Source organism: Nomascus leucogenys, chromosome 22a (genome assembly GCF_006542625.1).
Source record: "Nomascus leucogenys isolate Asia chromosome 22a, Asia_NLE_v1, whole genome shotgun sequence".
Lineage (NCBI taxonomy): Eukaryota > Metazoa > Chordata > Mammalia > Primates > Hylobatidae > Nomascus > Nomascus leucogenys.
The window spans coordinates 119,111,758-119,136,214 of NC_044402.1; the positions used below are offsets into that span (position 1 = coordinate 119,111,758).

A 24,457-nucleotide genomic window follows, 5' to 3' on the forward strand; every position below is an offset into this window, starting at 1 on the left:
CCAGGTTTTGGCTTGCATTGGGAGTGGGAACTAGGGGAGGGGCATAGCTTCCAGCCACCCCTTTCTCTTTCCAGAACTTCGTCAAAGCCAAGCAGTACCCACCAAGCACACAGGTGGAGGTGCAAAATGATGGGGCTGAGTCAGCCATCTTTCAGCAGCTCTTCCAGAAGTGGACAGCGTCCAACTGGACCTCAGGCCTAGGCAAAACCCACACTGTGGGCTCCGTGGGTGAGGGCCAGGTGGGGGCAGTGAGGGAGCCAGGATCCAGGAGCTGGGCCAGGAGAGCCACTTGGTCCACCACCCACCCTCCTTCCCTGACATGCATCTTCCACGAAGACTTTTACGCTGGCTCTGGGCTTGTCCTAGCAGATGAGGACATGGACAAACTCTAGTTGTCACAGAAAGGGAGCTGAGAGGGCTGGGCATGGTGGCATATGCCTGTAATCCCAGCACTTTGGGAGGCTGAGGCGGGTGGATCACCTGAGGTCAGGAGTTTGAGATTAGCCTAACACTGTGAAACCCCGTCTCTACTGAAAAAAAATAATAATAAATTAGCCAAGCATGGTGGTGCATGCCTGTAACCCCAGCTACTCAGAAGGCTGAGGCTGGAGAATCGCTTGAATTCGGGAAGTGGAGGTTGCAGTGAGCCAAGATCGTGCCATTGCACTCCAGCCTGGGCAACAAGAGCGAAACTCCGTTTCAAAAAAAAAAAAAAAAAAAAAAAAAAAGGGAGCTGACAGTGATGTGATATTTCATTTGGGATGGGGTTGGGCCTCCCTGGAAACCAAACAGCTTCAGTCTCTAGTCTCTTACCAGCCAGTATTTGCTGAGGGCAAGCTCAGTGCCCGGCACCTAGGAGAGGAGAAATAATAGTGTACAGCCCCCATCATTGCAGAGCTCCCTACTGAGCTGGGAGACAAGGTCAAGGCTTGAAGTCTGAATGCTGCAGGGGTCAGGACGTAGATCAACAAAGCTAAAGCCTTGCTCTTATGCCTCTCCTGGCTCCCTGGGAGCGGGAGTTTTAGAGGGAGGGAGATACGGTTCTCTATTGTAGCTCTGCCACATTCTGTGCAACCGGGTAAGCTACTGAATCTTTCTTGCTTCGGTTTCCTCATCTGAAAATGGGTCTAAGAATTGTAGCCACCGTTCAGGGCTGTTGTGAGGACCTGGGAGACCTCAGCTGGTGACAACTGGTTTCATGATTTCCCCCACTGTAGCCAAAGTGGAACAGGTGAAGTTCGATGCCACATCCATGCATGTCAAGCCTCAGGTGGCTGCCCAGCAGAAGATGGTAGATGATGGGAGTGGGGAAGTGCAGGTATGTGAGGGCAGAGAGGCCCGTGCTGGGTGGAGCAGAGATGGTGGAGCCTGTCCTGGACCTCACCCTGGCCTGGTACTGGCCCTAGGTGTGGCGCATTGAGAACCTAGAGCTGGTACCTGTGGATTCCAAGTGGCTAGGCCACTTCTATGGGGGCGACTGCTACCTGCTGCTCTACACCTACCTCATCGGCGAGAAGCAGCACTACCTGCTCTACATCTGGCAGGTCAGGTCCCGCCACGTCCCACCCAGAGCACAGCCAGCTTAGCTCCGCCTTGTACAAACTCCTGCTAAGTGGCCATCACCCTTGGGTTGAATACCTCTGGGGATGGGGAGCTCACCCCTTTAAGAAGGACTGCTTTGGCTATGAGGTCCCGCTAGTACCCCGATTCACAGCCCTTTTCCTTTTGATTCTCTGAGTCTTCCTTCCAATTTTCATTGCCTTCTGCACATTCTTGTCACCTGCTCTGCCCGTGGGTTTTTGTGTCTAGATGCGAGGGAGCAGGGAGTGTGTCGAGGACTGAGTGGTGTGGTGCCTGTGATGCTTCCCTGAAGAAGGAGCAGAAAGGAAAGAGGAGGTTTGGGGTTAAGGCTGGGGTTGTAGGTAGGACAGGGCTGGGCTGGGTCTGGGAAAGAATTAGGTTTGAGGTTGAGATCAGAACTGAGGTATGGTTCAGACTGGGGTTTTGGCTGTTTCACAGTGGAGTTTGGTAGGGAAGACAATTGAGTTTAGGACCAGTTCAGACTTGAGGATGGAGTTGTTGCTGAGGCTGAGGATGGGGTCAGAATTGGGGGCTGACCCCATCCCACTCACTCCCTCCTGCTCATCCCCAGGGCAGCCAGGCCAGCCAAGATGAAATTACAGCATCAGCTTATCAAGCCATCATCCTGGACCAGAAGTACAATGGTGAACCAGTCCAGATCCGGGTCCCAATGGGCAAGGAGCCACCTCATCTTATGTCCATCTTCAAGGGACGCATGGTGGTCTACCAGGTGTGGCTGCTGAACTGAGGTATCTGGCAGTACCCACTGTGGCAAGACACGCATCCAGGAGATGGGGAAGGGGATGGGTGGTGGGAGCAGGGCTTAAGGTGAAGCCCATTCTTCATAGGAGACTACCCTGGAGGTTCTATCACCTATGTGGAACTGGTAACAGAAACAACCCATTTGGTTACTTTAGAAATACGTGTAATTGGGCCGGGCATGGTGGATCACGCTTGTAATCCCAGCACTTTGGAGGCTGAGGCAGGTGGATCACCTGAGGTCAGGAGTTCAAGACCAGCCTGGCCAACATGGTGAAACCCCCATCTCTACAAAAATACAAAAATTAGCTGGACATGATGGTGGGTGCCTGTAATCTCAGCTACTCAGGAGGCTGAGGCAGAAGAATCTCTTCAACCTGGGAGGCGGAGGTTGCAGTGAGCCGAGATTGTGCCATTGCACTCCAGCCTGGGCAACAGAGTGAGACTCCATCTTTAAAAAAAAAAAAAAAAAAAAAAAAGGCCGGTTGCGGTGGCTCACACCTGTAATCCTAGCACTTTGGGAGGCTGAGGTGGGTGGATCACCTGAAGTCAGTAGTTCAAAATGAGGGCATGCAATGCAGGGGGCACAGCAAGGACAAGGGCCTGGGGGAGATGCTCCATGGGGAACATCAGAAGCCTGGTGGAACTGGCCAGGCGTGGTGGTCCACGCCTGTAATCCCAGCGCTTTGGGAGGCAGAGGTGGGTGGATCACCTGATGTCAGGAGTTTGAGAGCAGCCTGGCCAACATGGCGAAACCCTGTCTGTACTAAAAATACAAAAATTAGCCAAACGTGGTGGTGTACGCCTGTAATCCCAACTACTGGGGAGGCTGGGGCAGGAGAATGGCTCGAACCTGGGAGATGGTGAGTCAGGATCACACCATTGCACTCCAGCCTGGGCAACAGAGCGAGACTCTGTCTCAAGGAAAAAAAAAAAAAAGGCTAGGCGCTGTGGCTCACATCTGTAATCCCAGCACTTTGGGAGGCCGAGGTGGGCGGATCTCCTGAGGTCAGGAGTTCGAGACCAGCCTGACCAACATGAAGAAACCCCATCTCTACTAAAACTACAAAAATAAGCCGGGCGTGGCGGTGGATGCCTACAATCCCAGCTACCCAGGAGGCTAAGGCAGGAGAATTGCTTGAACCCGGGAGGCGGAGGGTGCAGTGAGCTGAGATAGTGCCATTGCACTCCAGCCTGGGCAACAAGAGCAAAACTCTGTCTCAAAAAAAAAAAAAAGCCTGGCAGAGCTAAGCTGGAGGATTTGATGGCAGCAGTGGCTGCAAAGGCAGTTTGCATCTTCTTCATGTGGGGCCTTCAAAGGCAAAGCTGAGGAGCTGGCCTTTAGGCTATAAGAAATGGGGAGTCACTGAACATTTTTGAAAAGAGAAACACCATGATGCAAACAATGTTTTAGAAAGACCTGGTGACAGAGCATCAGAGGAGCTGCAGGGGCAAACCTCCCCACCCTACCCTATCCCTCTCTGGTTCTCTTTGTGCCCCTCTGTTCCCCATCATCTTCTTTACTAAGTGACTCCTGACTCTCTCTCCCTGTCTTCTGCCCTCACCTGCAGGGAGGTACCTCCCGAGCTAACAACTTGGAGCCCGGGCCCTCTACACGGCTGTTCCAGGTCCAGGGAACTGGCGCCAACAATACCAAGGCCTTTGAGGTCCCAGCGCGGGCCAATTTCCTCAATTCCAATGATGTGTTTGTCCTCAAGACCCAGTCTTGCTGCTACCTATGGTGTGGGAAGGTGTGTTCAGGGCCTAGAGGCCTCCCCATCCGCAAGTGGGTCATGGGAGTCCCCCAGTTTCGCAGCAGCCCTAGGTCAGGGCAGGAACCCCCGGCCAACTAAGTTGTGCCTGCTCAGTTCTCAGCCGCCTCTGGAACCCAGTCCCTCCCTCCTCAGTAGCTCTGGGTCTATCTTTCTGCCTCATCAATGACCATCCTCAGATTCTCTGCCTCTCTGTCTGAGTCAGTCTCTCCTGTTCTGTTTCTCTGGCCACCTCCATCTGTCCCTGTGTTGGTCTGTCTTTATGTCTTGGGCTCTCTCTCACTACCCTGAGCCTGTCACTGCCTCTCCTTTGATCTCTGTAAGAAGAATGCATAGCCTCTTGGAGTCCCTCTCGACCCTTGAAAAGACTCTCTAGTTTCTTCTGCTATTCTTTGGAGTGTCAAGGACAGAAGAAAGCATGGAATTGTCCCTGTGTGGCCTGTATACACAGGGTCCTGACCCAGGAGAGCCCTCTTAGACCCCGGAACTCTGGGCAGTGAATGTGGTAGGAGGGTGGAGGTAGGGGTGGCACTAGAAATTAGCTGACCCTTTTTTTTCCTAGGGCTGTAGTGGGGACGAGCGGGAGATGGCCAAGATGGTTGCTGACACCATCTCCCGGACGGAGAAGCAAGTGGTGGTGGAAGGGCAGGAGCCAGCCAACTTCTGGATGGCCCTGGGTGGGAAGGCCCCCTATGCCAACACCAAGAGGTAACTCTCAGGTCCCTCCACCTCCAGGTTACCAAGGTGGGGGAGCCTCCCAGTATCCCCATCCCCACACCCAGAGCCTACAGCAGGCAGGGACTGAGGACTCTGTGTGTCAGGCACTGTGCCAGGCCCCCAGGGCTACAAGATGAATAAAGGGCAGCCCATACCCTTGGAGCCTCTTGGCACAGGGGCTGTGTCTGTGCTGCTCATTACATTATGCCCAGAACCTGGTGGGGTGTTTCCTTGGCAAAGGGAATTCCTGGCCACAGGAGGCAGCTCAAAGCAAGGGGCAGGGCTAGAGGTTTGCCTTTCAGTAACAAGATGCCAGAGGCCAGCCTGCCTTTAGGTCCTGACACAGGCCTGGGATGCTGAGGAGCACTAGCCACAAGCCCTCTTTCAAATGGTTTTGTTTTGTTTTTGTGACAGGGTCTCGCTCTGTCACCCAGGCTGGAATGCAGTGGTGCAATCTCAGCTCACTGCAGCCTCTGCCTCCGCCTCCCGGGTTCCAGCAATTGTCCTGCTGCAGCCTCCTGGGTAGCTGAGATTACAGGCGCCCACCACCACGCCCAGCTAATTTTTGTATTTTTAGTAGAGACAGGGTTTCACCATGTTGGCCAGGCTGGTCTTGAACTCCTGACCTCAGGTGATCCACCTGCCTCAGCCTCCCAAAATGCTAGGATTATAGGCGTGGGCCACTGTGCCTGGCTCAAATGGTTTTTCTAGAGAATATCCATGATCTACTAGTCCCTAGTTCAAAAGCAAAAGGGCATGTACTGTAGTAGCAGTAGGAGGGATGGAGGCAAGATATCAGGAAGAACTTCCTAACAAGGCTCTGCAAAAGCCACTGGAATGCATGTCCAGAAAGCAGGGACAATTTCTTCCTCAGAGCACTCTTGGAATGAGAGGGGATCCTTTTGTCAATCAGAAGATAGAGCATTTTGCTGGAGATGACCTTTCTATGCCAGAGTCCCTTCCTCGGAGTTCTGTGTCCTCAATTCTCCTTTTGCCACACCTTCCTTCTGCCAGTACAATCTTCTCTCCATCCTGCAGACTACAGGAAGAAAACCTGGTCATCACCCCCCGGCTCTTTGAATGTTCCAACAAGACTGGGCGCTTCCTGGCCACAGAGATCCCTGACTTCAATCAGGATGACTTGGAAGAGGATGACGTGTTCCTACTAGATGTCTGGGACCAGGTAGGACCAAGGGCCTGGGGACCCCTCTTCCCAGCCACCTCAATCCCCAGGGCCAAGAAAGAGTGGCTTTAAGGTTAGGTAAGTGTCAACGTTTCCTTGGCCCTCACATAATTTCTTCCTGGAAATGGTATGAACACCAGAAGTTTAAGAAAGAAGGAAGGTGGGGAAGAACATGCTCAGAGGGGCTGCAGGGAAGAACGTATTCTCTCCCAAAGTCTTATTTATTTCACATGGCAGCAGGAGTGTTTTTGAGAATCCTGGGCTTTGGACAGTCTGGGAGACACACATTTGCAGAATATCCAAGTACAAGGCCTCTGTCCAACCTCCTAATTTCCCAGATACAAATTCAAGGCCAGATGGTGCCTGCCCTAGGTCATTTGGCTGGTAGTGGTAGAGTCAGGGTCAAGGTCAGGGCTTCACTGTTGGACAACTGAGGCAGAGCCCTGTGGGCCAGGGAGGACAGGAAGGATGGACTGATCTCCTGGGTTTCTCAATAGGTCTTCTTCTGGATTGGGAAACATGCCAACGAGGAGGAGAAGAAGGCCGCAGCAACCACTGCACAGGAATACCTCAAGACCCATCCCAGCGGGCGTGACCCCGAGACCCCCATCATTGTGGTGAAGCAGGGACACGAGCCCCCCACCTTCACAGGCTGGTTCCTGGCTTGGGATCCCTTCAAGTGGAGTGTGAGTGGCCTCATCCCAGCATGTCCTTCTCTAGCCCTGCCTGGAGATCAGTGCTGATTCCTGCAGGCCATTCTGTCTCTTTGGGATATATGACCTGCTGATTTAGAAAGGGGCTAGAGGAGGCTTAGAATAGAAAGTAAGGCTGCACTAAGGCCATTAGGCCTCCTGGTGAGAGGGAAGAAGTCTATCAAAAACCAAGGCTAATTATAGTGCCTTGTTTGCGCACTACATTTAGAGCAAAGCTGCTGGATAGTATAGGTAATAAACGTACTGATTACTTAAATTAAAATTAAATGCACTTCAAAATTCAGTTTGTCACTAGCCACATGTGGCTGCTGGCTAGTGTGTTGGGCAGAAGAGGTGAGAATGTTCTCATCATTGCAGCAACACGGTGGATCCTCCATGCCAGCTGAAACATGTTGGTTCTAAAGAACTGACAAATATCTTCCTGGTGCTAAATTCGAAGCAAAATGGGTCATGTATGTGGTCCTTACCTAAGGGATGGTGTGCCAAGCTCCCACAGGGCGTTTCCTAAACTTGCCCCACATAGAAGCAAGGGGCAGATCCCCAGAATAGAACTCCAGCAAAGGTTTTCTGTAGGAAGAAGGCCAAGGTAGAGTGAAGCCTGGCCTAGTGGCTCTGGGTGCTCTAAATTGTCACAACAGATGGCTTTAGGGAAGCAGAAAGCTTAATTTCCTTAAATCTGTTGGTTTGTTTTTTAAATTCTGCAGTTAGATGGGTTTTTAGTTTTTACTCAAGGCAGCATATCGAGATGCCAGGTTTTCTCAATCCACTTTAGTTATCACCTTTCCCTCACCTCAAGTGTGTGCTGGCTTCTCTCTCAGCCTCGTTCACTCATTCACTCATTCATTCATTCATTCATTCAGCATACGTGTGCTCTAGGATATGGAGATGGGACTCCTCAGAGAGCCATGGTCCCTTCACTCCTCTGTGGCAGGGCTCCCTTCTAGGATCTGGGGGGACCCCCACCCATCCCCAGGAGCCCTGCATTCCCCAGAGCCTACATAGCCTAGGCAGGGTTCTCCACACTGACTGCGGATTCTTGCCCTGGCCCCTGCAGGTGGGAAAAGATCCTGCCCATCCCCATGTCAGGCTGAGCTGGGACAAATATAGCCTGCCCTCCCCTTTTCTGATCTGGCAGCCCCTCTGGTCCCAGCCTCACCATCTAATCTCCTTTTTCAGGGACCCTCCTCCAGCCTCAGCCTGCGTATCCTCTTTCCTTTCTTACCACTAGGCCCCAGACCAGCCTTCTTTTCGTTCCTGAGGGAAAATGGCTTCTCATCCATCTCCTCTGCTGAGATCCAGGTCTAATCTGTTATTTACTTTATGTGCAGAACACCAAATCCTATGAGGACCTGAAAGTGGAGCTTGGCAACTCTAGGGACTGGAGCCAGATCACTGCTGTGAGTCCGGGGCGGGGTGGCTGGGCCCTGAAGTGGCCAGCTGGTGGTCAGACCTGTGGGAGCCAAGAACGCTGCAGAGAAGACACCAGTGTCCTGTGCTTTCCCTCCTATTTCTCCCCACTTCTCATTCTTCTTGCTGTTTAACTTCAGTGCCTCTAGTGGTTTTGTTTCCTCAATTTCCTAGTGAAATGGTTCTCAATTTTTTTTTTTTTTTTTTTTTTTTTTTGAGACACAGTTTCACTCTACCTCCCAGGCTGGAGTGAGTGCAGTGGCAGGATCTTGGCTCACTGCAACCTCCACCTCCCGGGTTCAAGTGATTCTCATGCCTCAACCTCCCAAGTAGCTGGGATTACAGGTGTGTGCCACCACACCTGGCTAATTTTTGTATTTTTAGTAGAGACAAGGTTTCACCGTGTTGGCCAGGCTGGTCTCAAACTCCTGACCTCAAGTGATCCACCAGCCTTGGCCTCCCAAAGTGCTAGGATTGCAGGCATGAGCCACCACACCTGGCCTGGTTCTCAAATTTTATCATGCATAGAAGTCTGGGAGATGGGAGCAGGGAGTGAGGGGGAAGCATATTAAAATGCAGATTCCAAGGCCCCATTCCCAAATATTCTGGTTTATAGACTTAGAATTGGCACCTAGGAAGCTGCATCTTTTAAATCTTATTTTTAAAAGGTGATTTCATGTAGTTAGTCCATGGACTACACTTTGAGTAATAATGCTGTCTCTACACTCCATCACCTTTGGGGTCCCTTCTCTAGGTGGAATAACTACAACTCCTTTGGTCTTTCAGTGAGTTAACAGAAATGTATTTAGGCTGGGCGCAGTGGCTCATGCCTGTAATCTCAGCACTTTGGGAGGCCGAGGCAGGGATTGCTGGAGCCCAGGAGTTTGAGACTAGTCTTGGTAACATGGGGAAACCCCATCTTTACAAAAAATAAAAAACAGCCAGGTATGGTGGTGCGTGCCTGTGGTCCCAGCTACTCAGGAGGCTGAGGTGGGAGGTTGGTTTGAGCCCAGGAGGCAGAGGTTGCAGTTAGCTGAAATTGTGCCACTGCACTCCAGCCTGGGCAACAGAGCCAGACCCTGTCTCAAAAAAAAAAAAAAAAAACCCAAAAAAGAAAAGAAAAAAAATGTATTTAGCCTTTAGGTCTGGGACACGGGAATATGAAATCAAAACCTTTGCTTTGAGAAGTTCACAGGCTTATAGAGGGAACAAGACAGAGCTAACTCTGAGGAATGTGTCCAGAATTCAAGAGCAAGTTCACAAGCACACTGGGGTATAATCAACAGATGGTCAAAACCTGCAGCACTCTCGAAACCCTTCTTGGTGGACTGACAGTACAGACTGGCATGTATAGATAGGTCAAGGTTAAGTGAATTTATAGATGACAATTTCACAACAGATAAGAGAGATAGGGTCATAAATATCCAGGCTAGATCTCAAACTCTGGGGAAAGCCATGGGAAAGTTAATGAATCGTTAAAGAAAAGAGTCATTTTCCACCAATGGACTTTGGTCAGAACAGACCACTAAGCTCTATGTTGTTGCTGTTGTTTTAAGGAGTCTCTCTCTGTTGCCCAGGCTGGAGTGCAGTGGCGCGATCTCAGCTCACTGCAACCTTCACTTCCCAGGTTCAAACGATTCTCCTACCTCAGCCTCCTGAGTAGCTGGGATTACAGGCGCCCGCCACCACGCCTGGCTAAGTTTTGTATTTTTAGTAGAGATGCGGTTTCACCATGTTAGACAGGCTGGTCTTGAACTCCTGACCTCAAGTGATCCACCCACCTCAGCCTCCCAAAGTGCTGGGATTACAGGCGTGAGCCACTGCACCCAGCCTATGTTGTGTTCTTATGAGTGTGTGTGTGGCAGGGTGGGGTGGGACATGGGAGGCTTCTTGAAGGTGGTGCCCTAGAAACTTCAGAGAGAAAGGCAGCCTGGGAGGTAGCTGTGCACCAGCTAAAGTAACCAGTGGTTTCCTTTTCTTTCCTAGGAGGTCACAAACCCCAAAGTGGATGTGTTCAATGCTAACAGCAACCTCAGTTCTGGGCCTCTGCCCATCTTCCCCCTGGAGCAGCTAGTGAACAAGCCTGTAGAGGAGCTCCCCAAGGGTGTGGACCCCAGCAGGAAGGAGGTAGGTCAGACTCTCAAAGGAGGACAAAGAAGTCCATTTTTTGAACCACCATAGTTGACTCCCAGATTTGGCCCTGCAGGTGACTAGGTGCTGGGGATGAACAAGACAGATGGGATCCTGCCTTCATGCCAGCTTATATCCCAGGAGGAGAGAGATCAGAGAAGCCTGGTTACACTATTATTTAATTTCAGGGTTAAGTGCCAGAAAGGTGAAGTACAGGAGCTGTGAAGGGTATTACAAACAGGGCCGGGTGCAGTGGCTGATGCCTGTAATCCCAGCACTTTGGGAGGCCGAGATGGATGGATCACCTGAGGTCAGGAGTTTGAGACCAGCCTGACCAATATGGTGAAACCCCATCTCTACTAAAACTACAAAAATTATCCAGGTGTGGTGGTGTACGCCTGTAATCCCAGCTACTTGGGAGGCTGAGCCATGAGAATTTCTTGAACCCGGGAGGTGGAGGTTGCAGTGAGCCGAGATCATGCCACTGCACTCCACCCTGGGTGACAGAGTGAGACTGTCTCAAAAAAAGAAAAAAAAAGGTATTACAAAGAGGAGTCTGATTTAGAGATTTCCTTCTGAAAGACAAATAGGAATTATTGAGGCAAAGTAAGTTAGTTCTGGAGAAGGGACAGCTAACATGAAGCCCAAAGGCAAGGAATAAAAATGGGGGCAAAACTGCAAGATGGCCAGAGTGGCTGTGGTGTGCAGAGCTAGGGAGGGAGGCAGGGCTGAACTGGCAGTGCCTTCTACCCCAAGTTAAGGATCGTATCATGTATCCTGGCAGTGAAGGGGAGTATCATTATGGTTGAAGTAGCAGAGTGACAGACTTACATTGGCCTGGCGCGGTGGCTCGTGCCTGTAATCCCAGCACTTTGAGAGGCCGAGGCATGTGGATCACCTGAGGTCAGGTGTTCGAGACCAGCCTGCCCAACATGGTGAAACCCCATCTCTACTAAAATTACAAAAATAGCCGGGCATGGTGGCTTGTGCCTATAATCCCAGCTACTCGGGATGCTGAGGCAGGAGAATCACTTGAACCCGGGAGGTGGAGGTTGCAGTGAGCTGAGATTTCACCATTGCACCCCAGCCTGGGCGACAAGAGTGAAACTCCGTCTCAAAATAATAATAATATAATAATAATAATAATAATAATATTTATAGCTGCTCATTGAACAATAGCCTGGAAGGTGGCAAGAGCAGCCATAGGAACACCAGTTAGGAGAGACAGCATAGCTGCTCTCAGGCCGACAGGTAGGTGGGAACCTAGAATAGGTCATGGTGGAGGAGGTGGAGAGAAACATTTAGGAGGTAAAATCAACGATATTTGGTAATTACTGGATAAAGAGTAAGAGAGAAGAGAAAATAGCATCATTCTCCAAGATGGAAAACTGGATCAGGCTGAGCTTAGGGGAAGACAATCATGAGTTTAGTGGTAGCTATGTCCTTTGAGGTTTAGATACATGTTCAGTGGGCAGGCAATTCAGAGGAACACCAGGGCAGAGATATGAATTTAAGATTCATCAGCACATGGTCCATCTGGTAACTGTGGTTAGCACAGCAAGAAGACCTTGTTCAAAACACTTTTTTTGTGTGTGTGGGGAATGGAGTTTGGGGCTGGACACTTTTTTAAAAATTTGAGATAAGGTCTCACTCTGTTGCCCAGGCTGGAGTGCTGTTGCAGTCATGGCTTACTGCAGCCTTAACTTTCTGGGCTCAAGTGATCCTCCCACCTCAGCCTCCCAAAGTGTTGGAATTACAGCGACTGCACCCAGCCTAAGAACACATTTCTAATATTCATTCCCATTTCATGAAGATCCAAAATAGGCTGCCAATCTAGCTTAGGGGTATTGAGAGGAGAGATAATATACTCTGTATAATAAGTCATAAAGTAGTCTTACAAATGAATCAAGGGATCTACAGAAGAAAGATATCTAGTTTCTCTCTCAGAACATCAAAATCTGTTAAGGGTTTCGGCTCAATATTTATATAAGTGTTTTGTTCTCAGAGAATTTCAATTCTGCCTTTTACCTTAGAGAGCACATTCCTGTGTTCTCTCCTGGATTCTCCCACCTGTGAGGTTGCTGGGAGGCTAGGAGGCACATGGGTACTCACTGTAACATTGGGATGATCCCAGTATGATGACAAGCTAAGCCCAGCCCTTGGTACATAGTACTCTACAAATGAAAGCTGTTATCGCCTGTTCTACACCTGAGAAAACTGAAGTCCAGAGAGATGAAGTGACTTGCTTAACATTACTAGTTAGTTGCAAAGCCAGAGCAAGAACCAGGCCTTTGGAGTCCCACTGTTACCATCATGCCATGCAGCATAAAGGAGGTATTTCTTTCTTTCTTTTTTTTTTTTTTTGAGATGGAGTCTTGCTCTGTCGCCCAGGCTGGAGTGCAGTGGCGCAATCTCGGCTCACTGCAACCTCTGCCTCCCGGGTTCAAGTGATTCTCCTGCCTCAGCCTTCAAGTAGCTAGGATTACATCCGCACACCACCACGCCTGTCTAATTTTAGTATTTTTAGTAGAGACGGGGTTTCACCGTGTTAGCCAGGCTGGTCTCAAACTCCTGACCTCAGGTGATCTGCCTGCCTTGGCCTCCCAAAGTGCTATTACAAGCATGAGCCACCACGCCTGGCCAATAAAGGAGGTATTTCTAAAGGAGGGCAGCCAATGTTATTGAACCAGAGGATTGATGGAAGGCAGAAATGGATTGCTAATTTTAAATGGACAGACTCAAGACAGCCTCATCATGGTAGAAGCAGTCAAAGAAGGCTTAGATTCTTTTGTAAAAATCAGTTTTCTGTGGCTGTTTTTTTTTTGAGACAGAGTCTTTTTCTGTTGCCCAGGCTGAAGTGCAGTGGCACAAGCTTGGCTCACTGCAACCTCCGCCTCCCGAGTTCAAGCAATTCTGCTGTCTCAGCCTCCTTAGTAGCTGGGACTACAGGTGCACACCATCACGCCTGGCTAATTTTTGTATTTTTAGTAGAGATAGGATTTCACCATATTGGCCAGACTGGTCTCCAACTACTGACTTCAGGTGATCCACCTGCCTCTGCCTCCCAAAGTGCTGGGATTACAGGCATAAGACGCTGCGCCTGGCCTGTGGCTGATTTTTTTGTTTTGTTTTTTGAGATGGGGTTTCACTCTTGTTGCCCAGGATGGAGTGCAATGGTGCAGTCTCGGCTCACTGCAACCTCCACCTCCCTGGTTCAAACAATTCTCCTGCCTCAACCTCCCAAGTAGCTGGGATTACAGGCGTGTGCCACCACACCCGGCTAATTTGTTTTTGTATTTTTAGTTGAGACACGGTTTCACCAGATTGGTCAGGTTGGTCTCAAACTCCTGACCTCAGGTGATCCACCTGCCTCAGCCTTGCAAAGTGCTGCGATTACAGGCGTGAGCCACCGCACCTGGCCTGAAGCTAATTTTTTTTCTTTTTTTTTTTTTTGAGATGGAGTCTTGCTCTGTCGCCCAAGCTGGAGTGCAGTGGCACGATCTTGGTTCACTGTAAGCTCTGCCTCCTGGGTTCACGCCATTCTCCTGCCTCAGCCTCCCGAGTAGCTGGGACTACAGGCACCCCCCATCACACCCGGCTAATTTTAGTATTTTTAGTAGAGACGGGGGTTTCACTGTGTTAGCCAGGATGGTCTCGATCTCCTGACCTTGTTATCTGCCCGCCTTGGCCTCCCAAAGTGCTGGGATTACAGGCGTGAGCCACCGTGCCCGGCTGGCCTGCATCTGATTTTTTAATCATGGTAGTATACATTCTTGTGGGAGAGCTGAGTTCAATGTCACGTGGGACTGTAGGAGAGGTTTTCAGATCTCTCTGTCTGCTCCAATCTTGCAAGGTGAGCCAGTGACAACAGTCAGGTGGTGGGTCTGGCTGCGGGCAGAGCAAGATGGTAATCTAAGTACTTGTGCACTGATGAATAAACAACAGGGAGGCGGATGTGGGCATGGGTGAGGCTGGTAATCAGCTGGCAGGACTGCAGGGTTCAAGAACAGGACCAATGGAAAGATACAAGTCCACTAGGATGGGTAGTCCCTGCTATTTAGCCTGAGGGGTCAGAGTCCAAGCAGTCTTGACAAAGCGGAAGAGCCAGCCTGGCTGGACCAGAGAGAGCAAAGACCTAAGACATAGCAGCCACAGCTGTGAGGAACCTAGGGGGAGGGTGCTACAAACAGATTTGGGGTATGACAGCTCTTCCCCATCCACTGATCCCCAAATCATTTATATTTACTCTCTTCTTCCAAAACCAAGTACTCAGCCGAGTGCAGTGGCTCATGCCTGTAATCCCAGGCACTTTGGGAGGCCAAGGCGGGCAGATTGCTTGAGCCCAGGAGTTTGAGACCAGCCTGGGCAACAAAGTGAGACCCCATCTCTACAAAAAATACAAAAATTAGCCTGGTGTGGTGGCGTGCACCTGTAGTCCCAGCTACCCGGGAGGGTGAGGTGGGAGGACTGCTTGAGCCCAGGCGATTGGGGCTGCAGGTGATCTATGATTGTGTCATCACACTCCAGCCTGGGTGACAGAGCAGGAGGACCCTGTCTCAAACCCCCCGCCAAAACAAAAAGAACCCCCAAAACAAAACCAAAGACTCCACTACCCTGCCTCTGGGAGTGGGGAAGGCTTCCAGGAACCTTAAGGAGAGAATGCCCAGGGTGGGAGGCAAATTTATTGACAAGTTAGAGACTGGAGCATCAGACCCCCCCTGAGGTTGAAATCCATCTACAGGTGTTTACTAAGAAGCTGTTTAATTCAGGGCTCTCTGTGGGAGTCAATAAAATGTTCCTTAGGGCAACTCCACCTTAGCAGAGCAGCCTAAGTATTAAAGGAAACCCACAGGTCTCACCTCTACCCTGTCTACCTCCTGGTGCTTAGAGGAGAAGAGATGAAGGCAGAGAGATACTGTTTTATAGCAACTTTAATTAGGGACTCTTAACTGAGTGTGCCTTGAGGGTATTTAGCTTGCCTTAAACAGTATCATTATCATCTTAGTGCTGGGAACAAAGGTCATTTCAGTGAATTCCTTCATCTATGGCTGAAGACACCCAAGGCTTAGAAAGGTAGTGACTCCAGTTGTGATTTCCTAGCCAAGAGTAAAAAGGTAAAATTGTGCTATCTAATCTTCTGGATCATTCACAGGATGACAGAAGCTGGTACAAGTTGTTTATACAAATATTTTTTCACTCAAAAAGCTAGGCAAAATTTAGTTCTGAATTTGTTCTTTGGCCTTCCTAGTGTCTTCTATTGGAATCCTTCCCCTGACCTCAGTTGTACCTTCTGCTGCTACCCTCCCACTCTAAGCAAAACCTCCTCCTACAAAATAATCTGACACATTCACAGAAGAATATAAAAAACTGATGAGGATTAACAAGTTGTTTTTTCTTTTTTTGAGACAGAGTCTCACTCTGTTGCCCAGGCTGGAGTGCAGTGGCGTGATCTTGGCTCACTGCAGACTCCACCTCCCAAGTTGAAGCAGTTCTCCTCCCTCAGCCTCTGGAGTAGCTGGGATTACAGGTGCCTGCCACCACACCAAGCTAATTTTTGTATTTTTAGTAGAGACAGGGTTTCACCATGTTGGCCAGGCTGGTCTCGAACTCCTGACCTCAAGTGATCCACTTGCCTTGGCCTCCCAAAGTGTTGGGATTACAGGTGTGAGCCAACGCGCCCGGCCTGACTTTCTTAAACTTTAGCTGCATCACGTGAAAATGGGAACATTCAAATCCACCTCAGTTCCTTTGTAAGTGCCACAGCAGTATATGGAAATTAGATTCCTGCTTTGCTCCATCCATTAGGGCTGGATTGGGCCCTACTTCCCTTGCAGGCAGTCTGTTAACTTGAGCCAAAGCAAAGTAGGGCCCAGGAGGGAGACTTCTCCTGAGGGTGACAGGCTTTTGCTAGAAGAATTGTATGTCCTATGACAGCAATAAAATCTTTTTTTTTGTGACAGGGTCTTTCTTGTTCTCTCACTCAGGCTGGAGTATAGTGGCACTATCTTGGCTTACTGCAACCTCTGCCACCTGGGCTCAAGCGATCCTGCCACCTCAGCCTCCTGAGTAACTGGGACTATAGGCGTGCACCACCACGCCTGGCTAACTTTTCTATTTTTTTGGTAGAGACGGGGTTTCACCATGTTGCCCAGACTGGTCCTGAACTCCTGAACTCAAGCAATCTGCCTGACTTGGCCTCCCAAAATACTGGAATTACAGACATGAGCCACCACATCTGGCGCTAATAAAATCTCATATACCCAGACTTGAGCAGATACCCTTATAGGGCTCATCTGCTTACTTCGTGGGCAGCTTGGATTCACTGTTTAAGTGGAGGTAAATGAACAACATACTTCGTTTTTTTTTTTGAGATGGAAAACTGTCGCCCAGGTTGGAGTACAGTGGCACGAACTCGGCTCACTACAACCTCTGCCTCCTGGGTTCAAGCGATTCTCCTGCCTCAGCCTCCAGTGTAGCTGGGATTACAGGCGTGTGCCACCATGCCTGCCTAATTTGTTTTCAGTATACTTTCATATGTAATATTATTTTCATTTTCATAAAAGCAAGTGAAAATTTGCCTTTTAGAAATGTTTCTGGCTGGGGGTGGTGGCTCACGCTTATAATCCCAGCACTTTGGGAGGCCAAGGCGGGTGGACTGCTTGAGCTCAGGGGTTCCAGACCTGCCTGGGCAACATGGTGAAACCTGATCTCTACAAAAAATACAAAAATTAGCCAGGTGTGATGGTGCATGTCTGTGGTCCCAGCTATTCGGGAGGCTGAGGTGGGAGGACTGCTTGAGTCTAGGAGGTTGAGGCTGGAGTGAGCTGAGATCGTGCCACTGCACTCCAGCCTGTGTGACAGAGCAAGACCGTTTCAAAAAACAAAACAAAGACAAAAAAACAAAGGCCAGGCATGGTGGCTCATGCCTGTAATCCCAGCACTTTGGGAGGTCAAGGCGGGCAAGATCACTTGAGGCCAGGAGTTCGAGACCAGCCTGGCCAACAAGGCAAAACCTCATCTCTACTAAAAATACAAAAATTAGCTGGGCATGGTGCCAGGTGCCTGTAGTCCTAGCTACTCAGGAGGCTGCGGCAGAATTGTTTGAATCTGGGAGGTGGAGGTTGCAGTGAGCCGAGATCATGCGCCACTGCTCTCCAGCCTGGGGAAGAGTAAGACACTGTCTTAAAAAAAAAAAGTTCCCCATTTAATAGAGAGGAAACTAAGGCTTGGAAAGAGGAGTCCTAATTCTTATTTGGGCTAATGTGAACTTGACCCTTGTACAAAGAAAATCTCAATCTACCACACTACTATCTTTTTCATTGTTAAAAATTCAGGGATCAGGCCAGGTGTGCTGGCTCACACCTGTAATCCCAGCACTTTGGGAGGCCGAGTAGGGTGGATCACCTGAGGTCAGGAGTTCGAGACTAGCCTGGCCAACATGGTAAAACCCTGTCTCTACTAAAAACACAAAAGTTACCAGGGCATGGTGGTGCGTGCCTCTAATCTCAGCTACTTGGGAGGCTGAGGCAGGAGAATAGCTTGAAACCAGGAGGCAGAGGTTGCAGTGAATTGAGTTCGTGCCACTGCACTCCAGCCTGGGCAACAGAACAAGACATGGTCTGGAAAAAAAAAAAAATTCAGGGATAAACCTCTGGAATACCAAAATACTATACTCTCCTCCTCTCCATCCCTTTCCTGGCTCTCCTGACATTGCTTCTGTTTACTCTTCATTTATTTGATTATACACCACATCTATATGACTCATCAGAGCAAATGGCGCCTGAGGGTGAGGGAGGAGGGAAGGATATGTGACCTTTGCCCTCTGGTCCCTCTCTTCTTCTAGGAACACCTGTCCCTTGAAGATTTCACTCAGGCCTTTGGGATGACTCCAGCTGCCTTCTCCGCTCTGCCTCGATGGAAGCAACAAAACCTCAAGAAAGAAAAAGGACTATTTTGAGAAGAGTAGCTGTGGTTGTAAAGCAGTACCCTACTCTGATTGTGGGGTCTCATTTTCTCACCAATATTAGTCCTACGCCAACTGAAGTGAAATTTTGCAGTTGTGTCTATAAGCACAAACTTCTGTGGAATATGCCAGTTTTGTTTAATAATGTACCTATTCCTTCAGAAAGATGATACCCCAAAAGGAACCTATGGTCCTCATTTCAACTTCTAAGAAAGTCGCTAGATTGTTTCTATCCTGAGGTATTGCATCAATTTTAATACTCCTATAGTTTTCTCTTCTCGGAAGAGCACAAACACTCCATGGAACATTAGAGTTCTGAGGCACTACCCTAGCTTGTCCTCTATCATGGCTCATTTTTATCTATGGCAGGTAGGCTGAAGCATTTTGCAGGTTTACATCTTCCCCAGAGTAGCAGCTTTTCCTTTTCACATATACTTTCCTTACTGCCTTACTCAGTGGGTAAGTTAAAGGGCTGAAGGAGAGTTGAATGGTCCACAAGAAAGACTACCCTCTTAGGAGGTTTCACAAATTCCAAACAGTACCAGTGAGAGCAGCACATCCACTGGGGCTAGGCTTGAGACCTAAAGGCAAGTATGAAATGCATATGCTATTTCACTCCCTCTCCCAACCCGTAATAATAAGACAAAGGAAGAGCCTAGTGAAGGCCAATGCTAGGTTTACAAACTTACCTAGAAGCCTCCGCAAAGCTTCACAGGCTCCTCAGATGAAAATAACAGGAATCAATGGGGACTACGGCCAAACACTGGTTTGCCATTCTGTTCCTTTTAAGAAGTAACAGTGCTGCAAGGAAGTCCATGTCAGAAAGCCAACAGAAGGTGATTTCCACAACTTTGAACAGGTTGTTGTAAGTATCAGCAAGAATGTGTCCTTTTCAGAAATAACAGTCAAATCAATAGAAGGTTAATAAAGGCTTTAATTTCATACACACAAAAAAACTCTATGCATAATTTAAAAAGGAAACAAAAACAAAGAAAAACTGTAAAGGACATAGAGGACCAGTTCTGCTAAAACACAGATAAAAGTGCCGCTCCATACAAAACATAAAGAATCAGAATCAAAAGTCACTCTGAACATAAAGAAAAAAATCATCTCACAAATAATGTGGCCACAGCTGCCAGAAAACCTGGTAGTGGCTCAATTCGGCAAAGTGTAGGAATCTCATTTTTGTTTTTCTCTCCTTAAGTTTAAAGAAACAACAATGACAATAGGCCAGAGAAGTTAGGGAGGGAAAGAAAAGCTCAAAGGGAGGGAAACCTGGGGAAAAGAGGTGTGCACACCCACATGTGGTCTCACTCTTCACACAGGCCCACTATTTTTGAAGTGGACCAGTTTAGTTGACTGCTCTTCTTTGTTCTGGCATCTGACAGGACCAACCTGGATCCTGGTCCAGACCCTCACCCACTCTATTCTTATGCCAATGGACATACCTATACTTTGAACCTCTGTACTTTTAAGAAAAGTCCAATGTTACAAAATCAAATGCTTATATTCAGACTGGCACACTTTTTAAATAAAAAGTCCATACACCTCAGACATATAGCACACATGGAGACAACTTACTAATTGTGTGTAAGTATGATACAATGAATGAGACTGCCTGAAGTCTAGTAATCAAAGCATGCCATAAGGTGAATGATTGTGGTGAAAACACAGCAAAATAATTGTCACAAAACTTTCAAGGCCTAACAAACTAGAATTTTCCAATAAAATATATATTTTTTTTCAGATGTTAATAAGACATATCAGTAGAGACAAAATTAGGATTTTGAAGTAATGCAATAAAGAGGGCAGAAGTCTATTTAGTTTTTGTATACACTTGCAAGAGTGCATTACTCAGTATAAAGCAAAATGGGGAGGAAAAAGACATCCATCTATTTTATTGGAACACTTTTATGTGACTTGAATCTGGTGTTGGGTTGTTGATTTTTCTAAAAATCTCCTATATATACAAAATCCATAAGTACTTGGAGATCCAGCTGTTTCTCCCTGTTTAAAACAAAAGACCACCTCGGGGGGTCAATTAAATTAAAAAGGCCCTCTTCCCCGCCCCCAAATGGGATAACTAAGAGTATCCACTGCAGTCATTTCAGAGGACACAGAAGGAAAATATTTTTATTTGCTTTAATATAACCTCTTTTTAGTAGATCACAAATAAGTTTACAAACTACTTTTTTTTCTCTCTTTAATTTAGGTGTTTGCAGATAATTTTCATTATACAACTATATCCGTAGCTGTACGCGTGTATAGTTACATAATGGTAACTATACACGATATAGAAGAATCAGTACATTCATGGATTATTTTGCTGAGGTTTTAAATTTTAAAGCCTCTGTTTCAGAATTTTACACTTGATCAAGGAGAAAAATAAATGTGTAGTCTAACATTTGCTTTCTAGAGTTAATTAACTGATCTGTAAGAACCACTGCATATGTCTTAAAATGTAAACATATTTACATTTGTTGTATTTGTTATTGAGCCTTTAAGGTTAGGCCCAGAATGAACAGACCATAGCAAGTAAACAAATAATTTTTAGAATCAAAGTATTAATAGAAGACCAATTCATGGATTTGCTTATTCTATCCTGCTGAGACAAAACTCATGAGTGTACACACATATGTGAATATATCCCTATGAAACAGTCTATCTTCTCATAGGCTTAAATTATAGTCATGGCTATTAAAGAAATTAACAGCACCCAGCCACATGCAACTTTCCAACCTTCAGTACTATTAGGGGATTAAAATCAACAAATATGATGTTTAGTTTATTTTTCCCTTAAAATTCCAACAAAGATCAAAAGGTTGTATCTAGAACTAATTGCCATCAAGTTCCAATTCAATGTCATTTAAAGTAATGTAACCACACATTTGGTATTTTCAATAGGAAGGTTAATTAGGTATTGTGCAAACTGCCTGCAACGGAAGCACTCAGTCCTTATCTAACTTGTCCCTTCCTGGCCCCAACATGCTAACCGCCCCATCCCCAATTCTGGGCAAACTGATCACAATGTGCAAAAAATAATATATTATCTATTTATAACTTTAAAATATATACAGCCAGCTCAAAAAAAACAACAAACCCCATCAACATAGTCCAGCTGAAATCTCCACTGGTAGTCAAAGAAGTAGATTAAAGGAGTAAAGGAAGGAGAAGGCTGACAGGGCCACAAGAATGGACAGACATCAAGTAAAATTTGAGTCCCAAACATGCAAGCACATGAGCAGTGAGATAACTTATATATTCCAATAACCTATTTTCAACAACTCCTGCCCAAGACATGAAGATCAAATCAGGTTTCTGAGGTAAGTGTACTTCTAAACCATACACACATGAAAGCTATGAAAGCAATTCAAATGAGGCTGCTTCATGAGGCAATCTAGACTTACGGCATTATTTCTATTTTTCTCCATGTTTTAATTGCAGCCTGCACTTTAAATCTTCCCCAATAATTTTTAACAGTGCCTCTCAAATGCAAAGACAGGTAAAAGAATTAATAACTAGCCAAAGAATTTTATCACCGCTTCACTCATTTATAAGAAAACCAATTATTTCCAAGCAAAATCAAACCAAACCAAAGAGGCTCCTGGTAGAAATGAAACAAAATTTTAAAGCTAGTTTTAAAACAAATATTTTCCTCTGCTCTAAACTACTCTGGCGTTTTCTACCACTCTACCATTTTGGAACATTCATTACAATAAGGTATATAGGTAGATGGTAGGAGGCAAAGCATTTATCAGTAGTTAAGCAAAACTGCTGAGGCCATTTATAATTCAAAGAATCAAAACTTAGAATAGGTTACTATATTAGAATACATCCAAGTTCCAAGAGTAGGACTGGAGCTCTCTTAAGGCAATCTTTCAGAAAAGATGTTGCATCTTCTGTGATGATGGTGTTTGTTTTTTTTTTTTAATGAGATGGAGTCTCACTGTCACTCAGGCTGCAGTGCAATGATGCAATCTCGGCTCACTGCAACCTCTGCCTCCTGGGTTCAAGCGATTCTCTCATGTGATGGTGGGTTTTTAAATGTTTTTTCCTTTTGAAAACCTGATGTGGTTTTTGTCCCTACCTCTGAGAACTAAAGAATAATCCCCTTGTTTATAATAAAAGAAAAAACACGAAAGAATACAATGATGGTTTCATTTTGCTATACTTAACTCTGTGTGATCCTAATGATATCTGGGCTCACAAAATTATTTTGTGGACAGAATTCCATCCTCAAAAGAATTCTTTATATGGTTTCATAAGTTGCTTAACCGAGCTGGTTACGTCAGCTAAGTGACTAGCATAGCACTTAATGTTGCCGCTCTACTTTGCCTCAACTCAGAGCACCTAAAAAGTAGATAAATATATTACGCACCTTTGTTATTTGTTAGTTCTTGGGATTACCTAAGCCAATCACATTTTAATTGCAACCTTATTTTAAGGGCAAAGCCAGACAGTAAATGGTTAAATGCCCAAGGTGTCCTATAGCTCAAGTACTTAATTTCATACTTGCAATAGGTCTTTTAGCTTTAGTGGTCCAGAATTTTAGCTTTACCAGAAGAACACTCTTCTTATCCTCCCTATGTTTGAGAGACAGAGATGCTAGCATTCTTCCTTATCCCTAAGTATTCCTGCTGGGGAGTCCCAATTGGAGAAATATTATCTTTCTACCTGTTTAAAAGTTTTGTTTGCAATCCATTAGGGTAATGCTGCTCCATGGCAGAATGACAAAAAAGAAAGAAGATTCTATCTTTACCACCATAATAATGATGATGATATATGATGAACATACTGTGTGAAGAAATCTTAGAGAAAACAAAGTATATAAGGAATATCAAATGTGGGACTGTAATATATTCCAAAGCACCAACAATCCATTTCTTGGGACTGCATGTAAACAGCAAAGACATCACAAATTCATGAAATTTGCAGACAACAAAAAAAACAGCTCCTCAAGTCAGGTGACAGCAATGCCCCTCTCTTGCAAAGAGAACAAACTGTCATTAGTGTAACATGAAGAGCTGGCTTTCCAGTGAATTTTACTAATAAGGAAACACACACACAGACTTGAGTGAAACTACTCAAGGAACATAAAAGCTAAAAGCCAACTGATAAGTACATCTTCACACATTTCTCAGGTGAATGGACTCTTTGACATCTTCATTTCTTCTCCAAACTGCTGTGCTATTAATTTTGAGCAGGAATATTCTGGTGGCTCATCCTAACTCTTTAAGGCTCCATTCATCCCGTGTGTGTGTGTGTGTGTGTGTGTGTGTGTGTGTGTGTGTGTCTGTGTGTGTGTATACACACATACACAGATACATATTTACAACATGTATTCCTAAGGCAAAAGAAGTGCCACTCTTCTAGCAGAAAAAGAGGATAATCAGCTACAGATGTGAGACCAAAGTTTCCATAAAATAGCATGGAGTATTCTACGTTACTCCAATTTTTGTCTTTTTGGTTTGGCCCTGAGCTGTTTGTTGCTCCCGCATCAAGCAGAATTCCAAATTCTCCTTCAGCAGAGGAAAGGTGAGGTGGGCAGCAGTAAGAAATATGCAGTGCACGCTGCCAACCCAGGAGTTTGTTCCTCATGAGGCCTGATGGGTAGTCTTCCCCACTTCCATGCTAAGTGACTGAGAGTTCTTTTCTGTTTCCAGCAGCTCATCAAAGATCTCCCTTAAGATAAAACAAGCAAAAAATAAAACAGGAAATTTAGTAAGCAGAACCAAAGAATAGGCAGGAGAAAAAGTAAAATAAAATTGATACGGATAAGGCCTTCACAATTCCATTTCATGCCTGTATTTTATTAAAAAAGCAGCTCACTCATTTGATCTTAACCCTTTGAATGCTGATTTTTAAGAATAGAGGGGAATTGACAATAGTTAGCTTTAATGAACATGCTAGGTAATTCCCATCCATATAAATCAGATCTTCTAGCTGATAAAACTGGATGACCAAAAATATTTATGACAGGACATCTTCTATCATAAAACAAACTGTCTTAACTTCCGTATCTAGATACTACTGTGTAATGAGCAATTAATGTTGAGTTATGAGAGAAAATATTCTGGACTTACGAGGAAATATCAAGAGATAGACTCTAACCAAAGAAAACAAAAACCAAAAATTTTCAACCAATCAACTGATGGGAACATTGTATCCTCAAAGGAAAAAAAAAAAAGAGTTCAGGTGATTTTTAACTCATTATTTAGAATCTGGCAAAGTT

The 24,457-nt window shown here is 46.4% G+C and overlaps 2 protein-coding genes across 3 annotated transcripts in view; one reads left to right on the forward strand and one right to left on the reverse strand.

The window, feature by feature from the left end:
• Window positions 1–19,172, forward strand: part of VIL1 (villin 1) — a 30,708-nt gene extending 11,536 nt beyond the window's left edge. For both annotated transcript variants that reach the window (XM_003272358.2, XM_030802493.1), the window contains 11 exons: window positions 75–228; window positions 1,218–1,318; window positions 1,407–1,544; window positions 2,153–2,311; window positions 3,912–4,091; window positions 4,675–4,820; window positions 5,868–6,012; window positions 6,510–6,698; window positions 8,054–8,122; window positions 10,119–10,259; window positions 18,106–19,172. In XM_003272358.2, the coding sequence (XP_003272406.2) occupies window positions 75–228; window positions 1,218–1,318; window positions 1,407–1,544; window positions 2,153–2,311; window positions 3,912–4,091; window positions 4,675–4,820; window positions 5,868–6,012; window positions 6,510–6,698; window positions 8,054–8,122; window positions 10,119–10,259; window positions 18,106–18,219 (1,536 nt within the window). In that variant the 3' untranslated portion in view covers window positions 18,220–19,172. The remainder of the gene's footprint in view (window positions 1–74; window positions 229–1,217; window positions 1,319–1,406; window positions 1,545–2,152; window positions 2,312–3,911; window positions 4,092–4,674; window positions 4,821–5,867; window positions 6,013–6,509; window positions 6,699–8,053; window positions 8,123–10,118; window positions 10,260–18,105) is intronic.
• The window catches only part of USP37 (ubiquitin specific peptidase 37), a 119,044-nt gene continuing 113,728 nt past the window's right edge, over window positions 19,142–24,457 (reverse strand). Inside the window, exon 26 of the mRNA XM_030802492.1 lies at window positions 19,142–23,907. Coding sequence (XP_030658352.1) covers window positions 23,820–23,907 — 88 coding nt within the window. The 3' untranslated portion in view covers window positions 19,142–23,819. The remainder of the gene's footprint in view (window positions 23,908–24,457) is intronic.